This window comes from Dendropsophus ebraccatus, chromosome 7 (genome assembly GCF_027789765.1).
Source record: "Dendropsophus ebraccatus isolate aDenEbr1 chromosome 7, aDenEbr1.pat, whole genome shotgun sequence".
Classification (NCBI taxonomy): domain Eukaryota; kingdom Metazoa; phylum Chordata; class Amphibia; order Anura; family Hylidae; genus Dendropsophus; species Dendropsophus ebraccatus.
Window position 1 is genome coordinate 24579887 of NC_091460.1, and position 21726 is coordinate 24601612.

General features: G+C 40.9%; 1 protein-coding gene across 1 annotated transcript; it reads right to left on the bottom strand.

The window, feature by feature from the left end:
* Positions 1-1763: 1763 nt before the first annotated feature.
* On the bottom strand, positions 1764-6287 carry LOC138796516 (vomeronasal type-2 receptor 26-like). Its single transcript, XM_069976123.1, has 4 exons — positions 6171-6287; positions 5871-5994; positions 3539-3871; positions 1764-2656 (listed from the first exon to the last, which is right to left on the bottom strand). Exons 1-4 carry the CDS (start codon positions 6285-6287, stop codon positions 1764-1766), a joined length of 1467 nt encoding a protein of 488 aa, XP_069832224.1.
* Between the last annotated feature and the right edge of the window lie 15439 nt (positions 6288-21726).

Sequence of the window (21726 nt, forward strand, 5' to 3'; positions counted from 1 at the left end):
CCTGTTCTAGAGCTATGTAAGTGAATGACTTGGCAATTGATAAAACCCACCTACATTAGCCTGTGCCAATAAAGCACTGTGTTTAAATTACCCCATTTTCGACGCAAATACGGTACCATTAAAAGTGCAACAAATTGAAAAACTAAAGAGTAATGCCTCTTAGAATAAAAAGAGAAACAAATTAAGTTGCAGAAATTTCAACACACACACACACAGACACCCATCATTCATCTTACATAGTTAATACGGTTGAAAAAAGACACATGTCCATCAAGTTAGACCAAGGAGGGGATGGATACAGGGAAGGGGGAGGGGTGATAGGTTCTATACATATGCATTTATATTATTTTGGTCTAAGAACTTGTCTAGCCCTGTTTTGAAGCCCTCTACTGTTTTTGCTGTGACCAGATCCTGTGGTAGACTGTTCCACAGATTCAATGTTCTCATGGTAAAGAAGGCTTGTCGCCTCCGGAGATTGAACCTTTTTTTCTCCAGGCGGAGGCAGTGCCCCCTTGTCCTTTGAGGGGGTTTTACCTGGAACATCTTTTCCCCATATTTCTTGTAGGGGCCATTTATATATTTAAATAAGTTAATCTTATCTCCCCTTAAATATCTCTTCTCCAGATTAAACAAATGTAATCTACGACACAAACACCCATCATCCACCCACTGTCAAGTTATCCACCACTCTCTCTCTCTAGTTAGACACCCTTCATCCATCTACTTACCTGACCTGGTCCAGATGAACTATAAGAAGCTCTATATATGACTGTAGTTTCAATTTGGATGGTCAGCTGACTACAAAACTATAGGGTGCCCTATTCTAGTGCAGTTTATGATTTTCTGAAAAATTGCTTGGCAGAAATGGAAAAAGATAAGGGAAACTCAGGGGAACTAAATGTAGTAGAGCATCTCTTAAAGTGGATGACTCAGACTACCCAGTATCCAGGAAATAGACAGTCAGACATGCAGAATCATGGAGTAATCAAAAGAATACTCTATGATTAGATGAAGAGTGCTGCTGTTTTTCTACCTCCTACACTTCAAAATATATGTTTCAATACATATACAGAGAAGGCATCCTTTTGCATATCTAACATATCTAACAGTTTGATGATATCATAATAATAATAATTTTTTTCACTATATATAATATATTCCACAGTATTCACCACCATCACTACTTACGACTAGGGATCAGTGAGCCCAAACTGTAAAGGTGGGGGGAGGCAGACTATAACTTTTTGAGTCTCAGATTTTTTTTTCCCTGTTTGACCAACCCCATTGAACGTGAACATCGACGGGTCCACTCCTCCCTACCCATGACGATTATCACATTTAAAAAAATACTATTTTTTATTTATTTTATAAATATATAGATATAGAAATAAGGATAAAGCTTAGATGCCCATATACAACTAATACAGTTTGTTCAGCCAAATATACATTTTTCTCATCCCCTTTCCCATACAATGGAATAATCACCTTGGTCAAACATTCATGTGTTCTGAATGAATCTATTCATAAATAAAAAGGGCCGGGCATCTGAAAATCAATAGGCTGGCTCATTTTCCCCCCCAACATTATCTGTCAGGGGAAAGTCGAGAGGGAGGTCTTACCAAAATAGGTGGGGTCGGTCAACTTTTCATTAATGTATGTGGAAGCCTTTACTGTATTTAGATGAGAATTTCAGGTGTGAAGTATTAAAACACCTATCTAGTATTGTGCATTCTATATAGTATAAGTATTTTCGGATACATGTGTTATCTAAGCAAACTGCTTTTACAATTTAAATCTGGTCTGACCAGTATAATATAACATTTCGGGAAGAATATGCAGCCTAAAATACCAACACTTGAAGATATTATAGCAAATATTTCTACAAAAACTGTATTCTTCCCAGTAACACTCATATAGGCCGGGATAAAAGCCACCCAGACACTGCACACAACCAGCATGCTGAATGTGATGTTTTTAGCTTCATTAAAACTATCTGGTAAATTTCTGGACATAAAGGCAAAAAATAAGCTCAGCGCAGCAAGAAGCCCCATGTAAGCCAGGGAGACATAAAACGCTAACATTGACCCTTCATTACAGAGAAGAATAATTCTGTCTTGGTAGATGTGAGTATTGGCTTCTGGGAATGGAGGGGAAACAGATAACCATACTGTACTGATGATAACCTGGAGAAGAGCAGCAATAATAACTATAGAGCTGGAAAGTTTAGCACTGATGAAGTTTCTCCAGGTACATCCGGGTTTTGTGGCTTTGAAGGCCATGTAGACTAGAATAACCTTGGCCAGAATACAAGAAACAACCGCTGAGAAGATGATTCCAAATGAAGTCTGGCGAAGCATGCAGGTTACATGGAGAGGACGACCCATGAACAAGAAGACACAGAGGAAACTCAGCATAATAGAGGCTAATAGACAGAAGCTCAGAGTTTGGTTGTTGGCTTTGACGATTGGGGTGGCTCTGTAGAGAATAAAGATGGCCAAAATAATAGCGGAAATAATAAAGAAAAATATAGAAATGCTGGAGATGACAATAGTTATGGGGTCACTGGTGTAGGATAAATATTCAACTGGCTTTAATACACATTGATTGTTATCATTAGGCCATTGATCTTCTGGGCACTTCTGGCAGGTCCCTTTAGCTGCAAAGGAAGAAAAAGCACAAGGGGGGACATGTATCAAGCAATGTACCTTGTGCTCCTTAGCATTTTTTGGCGTATGTGTGATATACACAGATCTTTGTCAGATTTACTAAACAGTGTAGCTCGGTGTATGTGTGAATATGACAGCTTGCACCTGTTTTTTTCTTTCTTGACTTATGTGGGCGTGGTTATTCCTAAGAATTGTCTTAGCTGTGATTTATGATGTGCGAATTTTGGAATATTTGCATATTTATTCGAATCTGTACTCCAGTCCCAGGGTAGCGGAATCTAATGTCAATTCATGAATACCTGCAGTAAAATGCGCAGAGCCAGGGAAGCTATTGCAAGTGATTTATGAACCAACATGCGAATATTTATAAATACTTGACTAGGCTGCAAATATATAAGCCAGTGCAAAGTGATAAAAATATATTTTTTTAAATAAAATAGAATTTAATTGATTATGCATGTCTGGTTTCTCTGATTTAACCTATGTACATGACTATTAAAGCGTACTATTGACTATACTACATGACTATTAACGCATACATGACTATTAAAGCATACTTATAATTTTTTTCTTTATTTTAAAGCAAATGTACCATCAGTACATCTGCTTTAAGATTTTCACATGGATAGAATGGTGCCGACTCAGGGAAGCGGGTGAAGCACTGGAGGTGGGCTGGCCCGCCCCCAGTGGGAGGAAATTCTTGCTCTTCTATGATGTGGCTCCATTAGAATTAATGGAGCCGCATTATAGAGGGGTGGGGGTTTCCCGGAAATAGAATGGCACCATACACAGGATACACGGGTAAATTGTTGACACCTCCTTCTTCCTGATGGATCCTTCTCTAAGTTTTTTCACTAGACTATGTGGCTTACATATAACATTGCCAGTAACCCAAAGTCTTTCCTTAAGAGTCTCAACCGTTCTAACATAGAGTAGCCAGTGTCTATCCTCCACAGTGCGTTCTGTTCTAATTACATCCCAACCCTTAATAGTAGCTCCGACCCTAACATCAAACACCACTTTTATGCCAGCATTATACAGGGGCAACATCCACTCAACCTTTCCCCCTTCATCCTTAATCCATAGAGAAGCAAACTCTACTACCCCCCGAATTATAAGCTGCTTCTTCAGATTGTGCCAGGTTCTAACCAGGGATGACATCATAACGTTGCCTTTCCACTCCTTTTCCTCCAAGATTCCTACCTCTAGGATTGGAAAAATATCCCAAATTCCACCTCCAAACTTATAACTCAAAACAGAAAAAAAACTGTTATTTTTCCAATTGGCTAACCAATAAAGCTGTATAGCCAAAAAATATTTCTCCACATCAGGAACACCTAGCCCTCCTTTATTCAATGGGGCACACAGTTTTTCCAATTTAATACGGACCCTCTTTCGCCCCCATATCAGTGCATTCCAAGCTGCTCTTATTCTTTTGAAAAACCTCCTCTCTACCCATATTGGTGCCACATTGAATAAATAGAGCAATTTTGGCAGGAGGATTGTTTTGATTAAAACTATCCTGTCTGCCGTAGTGAGGCTGAATTTCTGCCACAATTTAACCTTATCTTCCACCTTTTTAACTATTATTTCCGTATTCAACTGATTAAACTGATCCACTCTTCTAGATACCTGTATTCCTAAGTACCTAAAACTATTATCCCTTTCAAGACTTCTCAACGGCGGAAAGATCATAACTCGGCTTGGGTCTAGAGGCATCAATACCGACTTGGCCCAATTAACAGACAAGCCAGAAAACCTCGCTATCTCTCGTATCAGGTACATTATTCTGGGGACAGAAATCTCCGGGTTACTTAAAAAAAAAAGCAAGTCATCCGCGTACAGGGATATCCTGGCTTCCCCCCCCCCCCTCGCCCCGAAGCCCTCAATATACTCATCATCTCTAATCATTATCGCCAAAGGCTGGATACTCAGGGCGAACAGGAGGGGGGAAAGGGGACACCCCTGCCTTGTACCCCTCCCTTACCCAAATAGTTCCGAATCCATCCCATTAGTACAAACTGAAGCTCTGGGGTTATCATATAGTAGCTGGACCAAACCAATAAAGTTATCCCCGAATCCATAACATCCGAGCACCTCCCACAGATAGTCCCACTCCACCCTGTCGAAGGCCTTGGTGGCGTCCAGCGACAGGATGGAGTGGGACCCCAACGTCTCCACCATCTGAATGTTTTCAAATAGACGTTGGATATTATGTTTTGGCATTCTCCCTGTCACAAAGCCGCACTGATCTTCATGTATCAGCCCGCCCACTACCTTCCCTATCCTCAGTGCCAAGGCCTTAGCAAAAATCTTCACATTACTATTAAGTAGGGAGATCGGCCTAAAAGACTCGACCTCAAGTGGATCTTACCAGCCTTGGGAAGTTGTATAATAGATGCTTCCCCCATGGAGAGTGGTAATTTTTTCCTATCAACCGCATCCTTAAAGGGGTTATCCAGTGCTACAAAAACATGGCCACTTTCTTTCAGAGACAACACGACTCTTGTCTCCAGTTCAGGTGCGGTTTGCAATTAAGCTCCACTCATTTCAATGGAACTGAGCAGCAAACCCCGCCCAAGCTGGAGACAAGCGCTGGGCTGTCTCTGGAGGAAAGTGGCCATGTTTTTGTAGCGCTGGATAACCCCTTTAAGAACCTGGCACAATGCTGACAGCAGTACATCCCTGTGGGCCCTATACACCTCATAGGGTAGACCATCCTTTCCCGGGGTGGTGTTCTCAGATATTTTATTTAATGCCGACCTAGTTCAGCTACCGTGATTGGGGCCTCAAGTTCCTCTCTCTGCTGATCACTTAGTTTAGGAAAATCTATTTTCTGCAAAAGGCTCCTCAGTTTCTGTCTCCCCCTCCCCTTATTTGATATTGCTGGGATGGGCGCATAGCAGGATGACAAGGTGGGGAGGAGGCATGGCCTTCTTCTGCGCCTTATATATGAAGGTTTACATCTAGAAACAAGTGTAATCCACGCAAAAAAAATTTACACTTTCTTATGAGCAGGTGTAGACTTTTGCGCAATGCCTGCACTGGGTCGGCTGGCTGTAATAAGAGGCGTGCACTTCTTATAAATCCACCTAGGGATAAGGGACTGGGGCTTTATTTAAGACTGGTGGAACGGTGCACCAGTCTTGATAAATGTTCCTCTCTGTGTCTAAAGCAGAAGTAAGATTTAAAAGAATACATTACCTGCATCATTGGAGATTTCTCCCTCTTGACACTGGACACAGTCAAAACAACACTTAAGCTTTATATTGTTTAGGATTCTTCTGTAACCTGGAGGACAATCTGCTGAGCATTTTGACACAGGAGCCTAGAAAAATAAGTGATTATATATTGAAAGGGGCATGCTTCTCAATAAATCTAATAAATCTAAGACGGCCTTGCAGTTTTAACCATGAGTTACACCTATATGAATTGTATACACAAATCAAAATTAATCAGGTGCATGAGGAAACCCTGCCTCCTGGCCATGGTCCCCTGTCTGACCATCAAGCAAGCAGGATGCATGTTGGTAGAAAGTGCCAAATCTTTAAAACTACCCATAAGCTCTTCAATGGGTTTGTCTTCAGCTGTTGTCTGGCCAGGGTATGTCTTCAATGCCATGATCCTCAAAAAAAGTGGCACTTCTCAGATCTTGAGACATGGGGCACCATTGTGTATGTGTAAGGGCTGGGAGGTAGGGATAAGACAAGACAGTGGGCCCTGAGCCTGAACCCACCCACTGTCCCTACCTATTTGTAGGGAGCTGGGATCAGGGTATGAACCTTAATTGCTAGCAGAGAAAGACTGGCTGTGCTTTCATTTATGAGGATCAAGAGCCCGGTCCGGATCCCCATTGGACCGGCGCTCTGATTCTCAAGGTTACGGACAGGCAGAGGAATGTCAATCCAAAGACACTGAGCAGTGTAACTCCTGCATTGCCAGGAGGCTGAGAAGCAAGCGGGTGTGTCACAGAAAAAGTAAAAACAGGCCCAGTTCACACCAGGCTTACTGCACATCTCTGACAGTATGTAAAATAAAGGAGCATATTGGCATTTTTACAAAAATTGTGCACGGGCCTTGATATTGAAATCTTGTGCAATTTTTCCCTCTCTTTTTTTTTGGCTAACACCTTAGATAAAAAAAAACTACACCTGGGTTTTACTAGAGTACTGCTGCACATTAAAAAAAAAACTCAAAAACTGCACATGATAAATCTGGTAAAAAAAAAACTTACTTAAACCATGCTCAAAAATTGTGCAAACTCCTTGAAGTTACAATGTGCACAAAAAACCAAAGTCTCCTGTCCTTGTAAATTCCTTCTTCTGTGCCAAGTCACACAGTTCATTGAATAGCGGCCGCAGAGTAGACGAGTGAATAGTGAAATATTCGATTCGATTGGATTTGATTTGAATAGCTCCCGATATTTGACTATTCGATCAAATATTGAATCTCATTATAGTCTATGGGAGAAAAATCCATAGGACTTGGAAATCAAGATCCGACCACTAGGAGGTCACCAAGTGCACAATGAAACCTCAGGGAATGATGCCAACACCTCTGGAATGCAAGGAAGGCATGAAACTCATTCCTATCATTCAGTCCAAGTGGCCCTGTAGCATTGAAAAATGAAATGAGAAATGCTTCTCTTTTAAGTAATAATTTATGCAAATCCACGCCTCGGTTCCCTGGAACCACCCTTTCGAGGCCAATGAATTTTAAATCACTAACATCGCTGTTGTGGGCAGACCTCATATGTTCAATGAACTTAGTTCCTCCTTTCCCTGTACGTACCGACGTACAGTGTTCGCGAAATCTTATTTGCAGTTGCCGTATTGTTTTACCAATGTAGAAAAAATTACAACTGCAAAAGATCATATACACCACCCATGCGGATCTGCACGTAATGAGTTGTCTTATACTCCAGTTCACACCACCTATATTAACTGAGTTCAAAGCCCCATTATGTCTACAATGTACGCAGTTATGACATTTTCTATTGCCCGTTATGTTATTACTTAACCAGTTATTATTTTTTTCATCATGACATTTGTTACTTTTTAGTTGGTCTCCTATGGTGGTATTTCTTCTGAACGTTATTAGGGGGGGTTTTTTAAGCTATTTTTTTGAAAATAGGATCCCCTTCGAGTACATACCAATATTTCATGTTTTTTTTTTCAGAAACGCATTCATAGGCGAATTGGAGAATGAGAAGCAGAACCTTCTATTGTCATTCTCGTGACCTTTAAAAGCTTGTTTCTTTTTTCGAGTAAGTATTTCCCTAGAGACCTTTGCAGCTTTATTTTCTGCTCTTGTTAAGATACTTTCAGGATACCCTCCTGTAAATAGCATATTCATGTTATTAATGCCATTGAGGTGTTCTATAAAGGCGTGGAACTCCTGTGTCGTGCCATCCCAAATTATAATGACGTCATCCATGTATCTATAAAAAGATTTTATATGGATATTAAACGGATTATTAAGGGAAAAAATAAAACGTCTTTCAAAGATTGCTAGAAACATATTAGCATATGTGCACGACACAGGAGTCCCCATCGCCGTACCAACCATTTGTCTATACCAGGCCTTATCGTAATGAAAGGTATTGTTAGATAGAATGAGGTTCAGTGCCTCACAGACAAAATTGCAAAAATTGGCAGATTTATCTGTGTCCGACAAAAATTCCTGGACTGCTTCAATACCCTGTGCGTGTGGTATCTGGGTATACAGACTCTCAATATCGAGAGAAACCAGATTGTACCCCGGCTGCCACTCGCAAGATTCTAATACAGAGAGTAGATGTTTTGTATCCCTAAGGTACGTGGGTATGGAGGTGAGTAATGGCCTTAGAAGCCAATCAACATATTTTGACAACAGTTCAGTCGCCGACCCGATCCCCGCCACAATTGGGCGGCCGGGGGGTCGGGTCAGCGACTTGTGTATTTTGGGCAAATAATACCACTTAGGACATTTGGGGAAATCGGGGATTAACGTATTAGCTGTACTCTCTGAGATGATATTCTTCTCCACACTTGTTCTAAGTAATGATCTAAGTTTATCCATTATTTTCATAGTTGGATCACCGGGGAGTTGACAGTAAGTTGTAGTGTCGCTCAATTGACGTTTGGCTTCACGAGCGTAGTCAAGAGCAGACAACACAACAGTACAGCCCCCTTTATCAGCTCTTCTGATCAGGAGGTCTGGTCTATTCCGGAGCCATTTCAAGGCTCTTTGTTCCCCAGGAGACAAATTGCTCTCAGTCTTGGGGTACATTAATGCCCCCCATTAATTAACTTCTTGTTTTACTAGGTTTGAAAAAACCTCCAATGACCCCCCTTGTTCAAGTGGTGGGGTGAAAGTAGATTTTTCCCCCCTTTGAAATCCTGGATCTCTATCTCAGATGTCCCCTCCTTATATGTAGTCTCAGTAAGACTTAATACCTTGTAGATCCTGTTCATCAAAGTCTGAAGACACTCTGAAACCTAGGGGGCCTATTACACTAGGGATCTCTCCTTCTTTTCGCTCTCTTTCTTTTGCACTGTAGGTGGAAAAAAATTATGCAAATTCATTTTTCTAATTGCTTTATACATATCTACTTCAAAGTCTGGTAGAGAAAAATCTTCCATTAGACCAAAATTTAAACCTTTAGATAGAAGGGAAATACAATCATCGTCCAGAGTCACTCCTAAAATATTAATGACATTATTGTCCCTTGGCTCTAACGCCATGACACCTGCTTGCGCTTGCCGTAACCTCCTCTCCTTTTGAAGCCGCCTCTTTCTCCCTCCCCTCCTAGTCTTCCTCCTAAAGGGGGATTTCGGGGCTCCACAGCTGAATGGTCATCTGATTGGCTTGTATCCGAATCTGTTGTCCAAAAGTCCACTGTATTGGATTTTTTAGCTGGTCTTCTTTTCCTTATTTGTTTTTTGGCATTCCATTGAAAAAATCTTCCTGCGTCATAATAATTTTTATCACGGAGAAACTTATCCCTTTTCTTTTCTTTAATTTCTTTTTGGATATTTATCAGGCGTTTCTCGAGTTTAGACATTACATCTGTATATTGTGCAATAGATAATCTTGAGCTTAATTCATTTTTTGCTTTTGTCAGGTCCATTTTTATCCGGTCATATTCACTTTTATTCTTATTCAGGACCAATATAAGAAGGTTCATTGCATGGGTTAAATGAGCTTTGTCCCATATCGCTACAAAATCTGGGTCATCTTGGAACTGAGACAGTGTTTTATAAGTTCTCAGACCTCTCGGAACCTCTGGAATGCATATGGGACAGCAGGGGAAGCATGCCTGGGTACATGAACGTAAAGTGTATCTTTTGATCTAGCGGTACTTGCCTACTAATTAGATGGTGCGTAATATTAGTGTGTTTGTTTCTTGTTTATTCAGTACACTTGTGAAATACAATTGCTTGCAGAGTTATATATTGACCAGCCAGTGATGTGAATTGCACACATGAATATATTGCATATATATCTCCACTTTCAGTATTACACTACTATCACAGACTATCAACTATGGACTCCAAACACAAAATAACCGCTTTGTATAATGTAAAAAATACTCGGACAACTTTTCATATACAGCCGTATACTGGATCTAGAATTGTTTTTACAACAATAGAAATAAAGGACTGATCACCGCCTTCCCTGGACGCAGACTGCACAAATCTCTAGAGTCGTGATACCAGCTATATTATCACACACACTATATAAAGAAATAAAGGGCTGGGCGGCGCCTTTACTGGACGCAGGCTGCGCAAATTTGTGGTAGCAAGATAAAAGGTATTATTTCACAATTACAGTATACAGCCGTATACACTATCAGTGGGTATACACACTGTGTATACACACTGCCTGTCTCACAAATGCTTCTACAGTGTGTGTATACATTGCCTGTCTCACAACAGCTTATACAGTCTAGACACACTGGCTGTGTCACAACAGCTTGTAAATGTCTGTTTTTATATAGTTTTAGCCCTAACAAGAGCTTTTGGGGGTCCCTTCCTACCTAACTTAACCTAAAACCTTACTCTCCCTGCTTTACAGACTGTCCATCTCTAGTTCCAACCAGCAAGTGACACAAATCTCAAATCACTATTCTTTTATTCAGGAGGTCACATGGTTTAGCCAGCCAATCACAGTTAGATTTTTTTTTTAAGTCCTTCCTACTCCTAGTGCCTGTCCATACCCCCTGCATGTTTATTGGCTGGAAAAAGCGCCAGGGGATGTGGGAGGGCGACTCAAATTTTTACTGTGTTTTAGCACGAATATTCGACCGCTGACAAATACCTCAAATACCTCAAATAACTGTTCTATCGAATAGTATTCGCTCATCTCTACCGCAGAGAACTTGTCAGTTCACACAATGGAGCGTGCAGCAGTGAATTTGGATGCAGCAGAAATGAAGGTCATCTGGCTGGTGCTTCAAGGGGTTATCCAGCTCTACAAAAACATGGCCTCTTTTCCCACTACTGTTGTCTCCAGTTCAGGTGCAGTTTGCAATTAAGCTCAATTTACTTCAATGGAACTGAGTTTTTAAACCCCACCCAAACTGGAGACAACAGTAGGGGGAAAGTGGCCATGTTTTTGTAGCGCTGGATAACCCCTTTCAGTACCGGCTGGGATGATCTTCTCTGCCATCGGCCTTTCTGTGACCTGGCCGGGTCACAAAACTTCCGGTGTCTTACGCCATGTGAACATGATCTAATACTGATTTGTTCTGCCTCAAAGATGACACTTCAGACCATGACCTGGATGAGGTGCTTTACTTACTAGACAATTTTCTAGACAATGTTGTCTTCCTTTGTTTGCTTTCCAGGTTGTAGTCTGACTGGTTAGCTTGGAGGTGAAAATTTGAAATTACAGCATAAATTACAGAATAACAGCATAAAAAGAAAACATAATAAAACCAACCTCCCCATATTTCCAGTATGGGGCAGTTTTGTATAGAAGAAGCTTCAATCCTTCCTGAGAAGTTGCAGTATATCGGCCAATCGTCCTTAAAAGATAATTATGCCCAGGCATGGGTTGATAATTTTTAATAAAAAACTCTGAGATCATTTCTTTTTTGTCATTAAAAGCAATCATCTCTCCAGTGGGGTCTGGAAAATTAATTTTTCCTAAAAACTAAAGAAAACAGAAAGTGACATTTATTGTATCTAGTTTGTTTCTGATCGTTGTATTTTTCTCTAACTGATTGAAGTGTAACTGTACACTGTCACCGCTATGCCAAGATAGCCTCCTTATCCCCCCCCCCAAAAAAAAAAAAAAAAGTTCATAAATCATGGCCGTTAAGCATCTCACTTCCTTACAGGAATAATGTTTTGTCTGCCACTAGGTTTTGTGAGGTGGGTTAATCAAGTAAATGATTGTCTTGTGTTTGTAAACTGTCTGGAGATGTGGATTACTAAATGGTCTTCTTAGATAAGTCCCACTGTAAATTCTGGCGTATGATATATTCAGTCCATATGATAGGATAAATTAGGAATGGTCACACACTGTGTTCATACACATCTGAATCAGCAATCTGTACATTTTTTATGGTGATGTTTTGACCTTAGGCTAAGGCTGGCTATGCTTGGAGACGCCTGTATGCTGGGTTAAGTGTACAGTCAGTGATGTCAATAGTTGAGTCTGGTGCTGATGATGCCAGTTAGAGTTGGGTAAAGCAGCCGGAAATTTGTTTCAGTAGGTTAACACATTTTGGGTCAAACGCGTTAATTTTCATTAAACGAATCTTAAGAATTTCAATAAAACAGCCAAACTATATTACATACAGTACTGGGACTATTACAGAATGGCAAATTTGTTAACATATGTTGCTGTAAAAGTGTCAAAAATGTTAAAATCAAATTTATTTATTTAAGTCATTTAGCCAGTCAATTATCCAATTCTTGGCGTGACGCCCCCGCAGCCTAGGACTTAATGCAAACGGGCATTTACGCCCGCGGTTTTTCCAATCACTTTGTGTATAGCAGGCCATCTATGATCGTCAGCACAAGGGGTGGTTAACACCCCCCCCCCCCCCCCGTGCAGACGATCGCTGCTATTGGCTGATCAATTCAGATCAGGCAATAGCAGTTAAAAACAGCTTTCCGGGTCATCGGTGACCTAAGATGTTCAGAACAGGTATTTTGGCCATACTCACCTGATTCAGACGTCCGGAGTGGTGTTGTCCGGGTCCCACAGCATCCTCTTCTTCCCGTCCTCTATCTTCGGCTCTTTCCGCTGCTCTGTCTTCTATCTTTGGCTGTTTTCAGCTCCACCATCGTCTATCTTCGGCTTTTTCTGGCTTTTGCATTCTACTGCCCCCTAGCGGCTGATAAGTGTATATAATGGCTAATATGTATATGTATATAATAGTAGCTATATGATCAGCATTGCGCGTAAGTGCGCTGCTAATCAGCAACTCCTCCTTTTTGGCTTAGGTTCTTTTTTTAATATATATATCCTACTGCCACTCCTTTTTGGCCTAGTGCAATAAAGGGACAGAGTGTCAGCGGCCAGCGTACAACTGCGGGCCCAACAAAGATTCCTGGCACTGCTTGTTTAGGATTTGCAATGTTTGGGATCTCATGAAGGCATCTGATGTTGAGCCAGCACATGAAAGAACAGAGAATAGTAAGAATAGGGCAACTTGTAGCTGCAGTATAAGCTTGTACTGGGTGGCTGTTGAGGAGAAGCTGGGAAAGGAAAAAATTGTCCCTGACTATGTGGAGAAACATGCAATTAAATGGAGCAAAACTAGAAATGGCTGAGCCCCTTATCAAACTTTTGATTGCTCCCCCTCTCTTCTATTGACCACAAACTTGTCGAGTGTAGTCGTGACCTTTAACATTTAACTGCAAGTGCCAGTAAGGAACTTTTGAAGTTAAACAGACATTTGCTCGGCCACAGGGTGCTGCAAATTATAACGGCTCAGGGGGCCCAGTGTATTGCAGGAGTTGGCCACTGGGCCCCCTGATGCAGGCCCCGTAGCAGCTGCTATGGTTGCTATGGTGGTAGTTAAACTGGGATCTTGGCGGTTGACATGGTATCCTGTAGCAAAGGGGCACAACTAGAAATGGCTAAGCCCCATAGCAAACTTTTGTTTCATCTTACTCAGCCCCCACCCCACCCCACCCCCAATTGACCACAAACCTGTCAAGTACAGTCGTGACCTTTTACATTTAACTGCAAGTGCTGGTAAAGGACTTGCAGTTAAAGGGACATTTGCAGCACCCAGGAGGCCCGCTCGGCCACCTATTTGCTGCAAATTATGATGGCCCAGGGGGCCCAGTGTATTGCAGTAGTTGGCCCTGCTCTAGCAGCTACTTCCAGCTTCCATCTTGAAGTGGTATAAATGTTTAAAACTGAGAGGGTACTTGGATTACACTCTACAAGTCAGTCCAGTTTGGCAGCACAACTGCTCCCCATCTGTTATTTGTCACTCAAATGAAACCTTTGAAGTGGAATACTTAATAGCGTTTCTATTGAGATATTTCTAAGCACTACACTTATCATATTACCTTGTGTATATGTATGGGATTATTGCGGATGTCACCATTATGATATTTGGACAGGTACAATTGCATTTCTTGCAGAGAATTTGCCATGGCATAGACAGCTCTATAAATCTGGAGGGTTGTTGCCAATTTTTCAGTGACATATAGGTATCCTTTAGAATCATTTAACTTTAAGTTTTTCCGGCAGTTCTGAAATTTGTTATTTATTAAATTTAATATTTTATTTGAAGTTTTACAGTTAAAATGATGGGAAAGAATTGATTGAAGTATGATGTCATCTGGTCGATTTTCAAGACTGACGTCGTGTAGAAATTTTTTTAAATGTGGAACTACTTTTGATGGTATTGAAAACGCCAGACATCCATCCAAGGACTCCTTCACCTTGTAGGCTGATAAGACATGAACAATTGGACCCGCCGGTATAATCAAAGTCTTTACCTTAGTTTTGCAAATGGTTTGTAAACTAGCAAGAGAAGTCAGTGGAAGCGTGCCGCACAGAACGATGATTGTTGAGGTCGATTTGAGGACAATCTGCATGCTCCTATATGGAAGCTCATTGTTTTTCACTATGTCATAGGATGGGATTAATATGATAAACTCGATGCAGATGCCATGAATAGCTGCCGCTTTCTTCAGCTCCTGACTCTGCTTCTCTCCATCATCATCATCAGATGCAGCCACACCGATCCAGGTCCATTCATAATGCTTCAGTAACATAACAATTGCTGTGATCTGGATCTGAATACTGGGAAGAATTTTGAAAAAGGACGGAAAGATGTTCTTGTCGGATGAAAAAGGATCAGTAGCACTATAGGTGATCTAGAAAAAATATTAGAAAAATATAACTAAATGAACAGTTAGGTCCAAGAGTATTTGGACATCCAGTTTTTGCACTTTTGATAATTTAGCAATTATGTGGCATTACAAATTACAGATCTGATAGGGAGAACTCTCTTTTTCCCCATCAGCACCCAGTACTCAGCATTCAGAAGTGCCAAAGCTATTTAAAATTCATTTTAACGACCTGGCCACCGTTTACCAGACGACCCTGGGCTTACAGGTACGTCCTGAGTGTTTATCCCGCTATGAATTGCGCTCCGGAGCAGAGCGTACTTCATAGCAGGTGGGGGACGGCTGCAGTGAGCAGCTGGGCTGTCACCTTTAATGATGGGCTGCACTGATCACGTTGCAGCTTGTCATTAACCCCTTAAAAGCCGCGTTTAAGTTTAAGTGACAGGAACAGCTCCTGTCACTTACCAATCGGGACCTCCGTAGTGTGACTGCGGGGGTCCCCATCACTTTTATGGACCGCCAGAGGTCTTTTTCCTTCCTCCGTTTAGTCAAATCAGCACTCTGCACATTGAGTCTACCACAGGCAGGGTCAATGATCAGAGCGCTGATAACACTGTTCAATGCTGTGCCTATGGCATAGCAATGATCAGTGTATGTAATCTAATGATTGCAGATAAAAGTCCCCCAGGGGGACTTAAAATGGTAAAAAAAAAAGTAAAAATGTTTTTTTTTAAATACCCTAAAGCCCCTTCCCTAAAAAAATAAAATTAACCCCTTTCCTATTTTATAAATAAAACATATAAAAATAAATGAACATATTATATACCGTAGTGTGCGTTAATGTCCGATCTATTAAAATGTAACAATTGCCATCCTGTACGGTGAAGGACGTAAAGAAAAGAGAGAAGAAAGCGGCAGAATTGCTGATTTTTTGTTACATTAAATATTTAAAAAATTAATAAAAAGTGATCAAAACGTCCGATCTAGACAAATATGGTATTAGTAAAAGCTCATGGTGCATGGAGATCATGGTACAAAAAATGACACCCCATACAGTAGGTAAAAAACTAAAACCGTTATAAGCATCCCAATAGGCCCATTTTATTAATAATTAGAGAGAAAAAAAAGGATTTCATAAAAAAAAAAAAATATAGAAAATCTGTGTAAATCTGCATGTGGTTGTGTTCGGGCTGACCTATAGAATAATGGTATCATGTCACTTTTACCGTATAGTGCATTACGTAGACACAGGAATCCCCCCAAACGTTACCATATTGCATTCTTTTTTACGATTTCACCAATTTATAAATGGGGGTTCCATCATACATGTTATGGTAGAATGAAAGACACCATTACAAGGTACAACTATTCCTGAAAAAAACAAGATCTTACATGGCCCTGTAGATAGAAAAATGAAAGTGCTATAGTTCTTAGAAGGGGAGGAGGAAAAAACGAAAGCTCAAAAATTAAAACTGGCAAGGTCCACTGGGTCATTGGGCTTCATCCTCGAAGGGTTAATAATAATAATAATAATAATAATAATAATAATAATAATAATAATAGTAAATTAAAAACAAAACATTTAAAAAAACTATTGCAGAAGTGCCCTTTTTCCATCCCACCCTTGCGCCCATGCAAAAAGTTTTGTATACTTAGAAAAAGCCCCACTAAAAACTACAGCTCTCTGTGTTCACACCAAACCACAAAAAAAGATAATTTATTTTTTACTGTATAATAAAAAAAGTGTGGGTAGCAAATGCTTAAAAAAACTTTACTACTCTTTTTTTGCCCTCCTTCCCCCCAAAAACATATTAATACCAAACATATACCCCCAAAATGGTTCCTATAAAAACGACAATTTGTCTCATAACATGAAAGACCTCATACAGTCGCATATAAGGAAAAAAAATGTGAGTAATAGAAATTTGTTTTACCAATTAGAGATGAGTCAAACTACAGTAAGCTCCGTTCCTACCTGTATTCTGATTATCAGGCTGTGGACTTTGAAGTCTACTCTGCTCCCTGCCGCTCCTTCCAGGTGCTGGGAAATGATGGATCCAGTCCTGGGAAACTTCTCCCAGTTTCCCAGGACTGGATCCATCTCTTTTACAGCACCTGGGGAGGAGCGGCAGGGAGCAGAGTAGACTTCAAAGTCCACAGCCTGATGAGCGGAATACAGATAGGAACGTAGCGCTTTGCTTATTTCCTACTGTAGATTCGGTAATCTCTATTACCAATCTTTTAAGCTAAAATTAGTTATGTCACTAAGGGTTATGCACCAGCTAGATTTACTTAATATATATTTAAAATCTACAACAATAAGGTGACATTTTTGGGAAGAGATCAGAATACAGCTAAAGCCTTCTCCTTAGACTATATATCCCACTTATGCATACATACACAGACACACCTCCAGAGTTGCAGGGCATCTACATGTGAAGAGATTTGCAACCTAAAAGACCACAATTGTCGGCTGATCATTGCTTTTCAACATTTGCTATTACACTGAATGATTGTTGGCCTGAATGGTCGACAGGGCTGTATTAACAGTTGCTGCTGCCCTTGGCACTAAACCTGAAGACGCCCCATCTTCAGTCACCAATTAGCATCATTTCTTCCTCAGCAGTCATGTGCTGTTACCAGGATTATTGGCCATACGCCTATTGGTTACTGCATGAGGGTCTGGTTTCGGCTGTATGTGGTGACGTACAGTAAATGTGGGAACGCAGCCTAAGGCTACGTGCACACGGAGAAAAAGTGTCATGGGGAGCCTGCTTTCTTCAGCGCGTGAGAGGAGGAGGCGAGAGGAGGCGAGAGGATCCCATAGACTGTTATTATGACAGGGAGGCTGGCGGCATTTCGCCACTTTTGCCCCGTGTGCACTTAGCCTTAGGCTGGGTTCACACTACGTATATTTCAGTCAGTATTGTGGTCCTCATATTGCAACCAAAACCAGGAGTGGATTAAAAACACAGAAAGGCTCTGATCACACAATGTTGAAATTGAGTGGATGGCCGCCATATAACAGTAAATAACTGCCATTATTTCAATATAACAGCCGTTGTTTTAAAATACCAGCAAATATTTGACATTAAATGGCGGCCATCCACTCAATTTCAACATTGTGTGAACAGATCCTTTCTGTGTTTATAATCCACTCCTGGTTTTGGTTGCAATATGAGGACCACAATACTGACTGAAATATACGTAGTGTGAACCCAGCCTTAGGCCGCGTTCCCACATTTATGGTACGTCACCACATGCAGCTGAAACCAGACCCTCATGCAGTAACCAATAGGCATATGGCCAATAATCCTGGTAACAGCACATGACTACTAAGGAAGAAATGGGAGGGTGGTTTCGGCCACATGCATTTCTGCTTATTGTCTGAAGGAATTATTACCGCAGGATTGGTAGATTGGTAGGTAAAAGCTCCATGCACAACATTTATCACCACCACATCAGACCTGAACAATACTGCCATACTGTGACTGGATAACACCGCCACACCAGACCTGACCAATACCACAATACTGTGACTGGATAACACCACCATACCAGAAAAGATACTGTGACTGGATAACACCACCATATCAGACCTGACCAATACCACCATACTGTGACTGGATAACACTGCCATATCAGACCTGACCAATACCACCATACTGTGACTGGATAATACCGCCTCACCAGACCTGACCAATACCACCATACTGTGACTGGATAATACCGCTTTACCAGACCTGAACAATACTGCCATACTGTCACTGGATAACACTGCCATATCAGACCTGACCAATACCACCGTACACTGCTGTGATCATGTTAACACAGGTTATAACTTTATGAGGTTAAAGCTGGAGGCTGAAATACTAAAGTAAGGCAGAAGCTCATAAAGGAGGAAGTCCATGTGTGTGCTCAGTGACTCTGCAGGAAATTTGTCAGCTCCCTGATGAGCCAGCCTGGCTAAGGCCTTATTCACACGTCAGTATTTTTCATCCATTTTTAGGGACCAGGAAATACGGAACTCATTACAACCCATTATTTTCAATGGTGACAATTAGAGATGAGCAGAAGCGCTCATCAAGCGAAGCAAATCGCTTCGTTTGATCAGCGATCCGCTTATCAAGCTGCCGGGCTTCCCGCACTGCTCCACTCACTGATGCCCCACTCCGGGTGCCAGGGAAAAGCTGGATCCAATTCTGGGAAACTAGGAGAAGTTTCCCAGGGTTGAATCCAGCTTTTTCCCGCATCCTGGGAGGGAGCGGAGCAGTGTGGGAAGCCCGGCGGCGTGATCAGCAGAACGCCAATCAAATGAAGCGATTCGCTTTGCTTGATGAGCGCTCATCTCTAGTGACAATTATACATCCATTTAATTTGTGGATCCGAAGTCCATGGAAAAAATAAAAATTATAGGACATGTTGTAATACGGTCCGTAATTACAGAACAGACACCCCAATACATGTCTATGGAGAGTTTACTGAAAATTTACTGAAAGTACGTTGCAATCTGCAAAACCATCCGCATCACAAATCTTTTTTTTTTTTTTGTGACCATCAAGTTCCTCCTGCCAAGCTCCCCCACAGGATAGAAGTGACTGTAAAATGGCTTACAGATGACCATGTGACCTTTTTTGGGGGGTTGGGACAGCTAATCCCCTTTTTTTCTTCTCTACACCATTATTTGTGGATCTGCAAAAAACTGATTAGAATACGGAACATACTACAGATGCAATGCGGACAATTTTTTTGGCTGATTGTGGATAAAAATTAGAGGTATGTGTGAATGAAGCCTACATTCTTCAAATGCCATAGGCACTTGTATAGGAGGCTGACCTGCTGTGTGGGGAACAAAGGGTTACCTGACCTGTAAGAATGAATTCATACCCAAATCATGCATGCAGACAGCCCCCTTATATACAGTACCCTCCAAACCAGCTCACCACACATAAAGGTGTTATCTAATCTTATGATATAATATACAGTCCATCCTACCTGTGTGTATCTATAGATGTTCACTATATGTGCTATGAAGGAAGACGTCTTCACACTATGGTCTCCAATAATCCCGGCCAGTCTCTCGGAGCCTCGATGAGAATAATTCGGGATGGTATCTCCAGGACCGGACAGGATCTGAAATAAGCTCCCTATTGCTTTATTCACACTGTTACACGGATCAATCACATGGTATCCCAGAGTCACATTGGGTAATATATCAGGGTTTTTGTTTATTTCATCTATGGCAAAAATGAAAGCCAGGACATATTTGTAGAAGGCAGGAAATGGTCTGAATAATACGAAAAATAGGAAAATACAGAAATGTTAAGATTTTACTTAGGTCACTAAATATCACATAGACATAATTTTTTCTGAAATACAGTGGCTTCCGAAAGTTTTCACGACCTTTGCCATTTGGAGTTTTATATTTTTTTTTTTTTTGAGGGCTTGTATCATTTCATGTAAAGAACACATAGATCAAAATAACCAAAAACTTCAGTAAACTAACAAAGTCAGTACTTCAAAGTCGGCAAGTATTGCAAAAGTCTACCTGGATAGGGAATTGTATCACTTTAGTGGTAGGGTATGATGGAATTGCTTTTTAAGTCAGTAGAGAGGCATATCCCATAGTATTTTTTTTGAATGCATGTTCCCTTTAAAAGTTGTCCAATATTGAAAGCATATTTTAAAAAATAAGAACGTAATCAAGGTGTGAAGGAGCACAGATATTGCTGTTTATATGATCTCCTTGCTCCATCCTAGTCCTTCAAGTAGCATTAAATGGCAGAAAACTTGCTAAATTGTTTGTAGAGCTATCTGTGGGTCTGGTCTTGTAGTATTCAACATGTAAGGAGGGACACACAACTTTTCCTTATGAATTCCAGAAGGTATAGCTCCTGAAATGGTGACTTCTTAAAAAGCTATTCGGAAATGCATTGGAAGAAATAACTGTGATGTCGTATGCCGAACCTCATAAGACCCACATTGAGCTCTACAAACAACTTAGCTGCTGACTTTGCAAACAGATAAAATAAAAAGTGAAAAAAATTGAAAGATAATTACTGACTTCCGTGTACATGCACATGTACTACATTGATCTCTTAGATTTTCAATCAATTGATACAGCCTACCTTAGGAAGAAAGTAGCTGAATCATGGCAGCCACAGAGGCCTTGGGCTACCATGACAATGGCTTAAATGACCTACTATAAGGTCAACATAAAAATAAAAAGAATATTAAGTAAACTATTTTAAAGGGATCTTTATCACATTTTTTTAGAATAATGGGGGATCACACGTAGGCGCCAAAACCCTTTCTGAAAGCCAGGTTCAGATCTCCCAATTCAGAAGAAGACACTGTCAGCCTCTTTGCAGATTAGTATTCTTCTTTATTGTATAGATCAGACGCGTTTTGGGGGTGATTCACCCCCTTCATTAGACATCTGTCTGATGAAGGGGGTAGCGGTGGACCCCTGAAACAATAAAGAAGAATACTAATCTGCAAAGAGCCTGACAGCTTCTTCTTTTGAATTGGGAGATCTGAACCTAGCTTTCAAAAAGGGTTTTGGCGCCTACATGTGATCCACCATTATTCTACTAAATTGTTATTTCTACACCGGGAACCAGAAAGGACCCTCGGGAGGTGGACAGCAGCAGACCCTAATTTAACACATTGTGCGCATACCTGAGCATGTACGACCACAACAGGTGAGCGTGTACTTGTGATTGCAAAAACACAAATGCTCTGTCATATTG

Coding starts and splice junctions, on each gene's coding strand:
- LOC138796516 (XM_069976123.1), bottom strand. CDS start 6,287: ATGGCATTGAAGACATACCCTGGCCAGACAACAGCTGAAGACAAACCC. Junction 5,995..6,170: donor TGCATCCTGCTTGCTTGATG/GTCAGACAGGGG, acceptor TTATTTTTCTAG/GCTCCTGTGTCAAAATGCTC. Junction 2,657..3,538: donor GGTTACTGGCAATGTTATAT/GTAAGCCACATA, acceptor CTTCCTTTGCAG/CTAAAGGGACCTGCCAGAAG.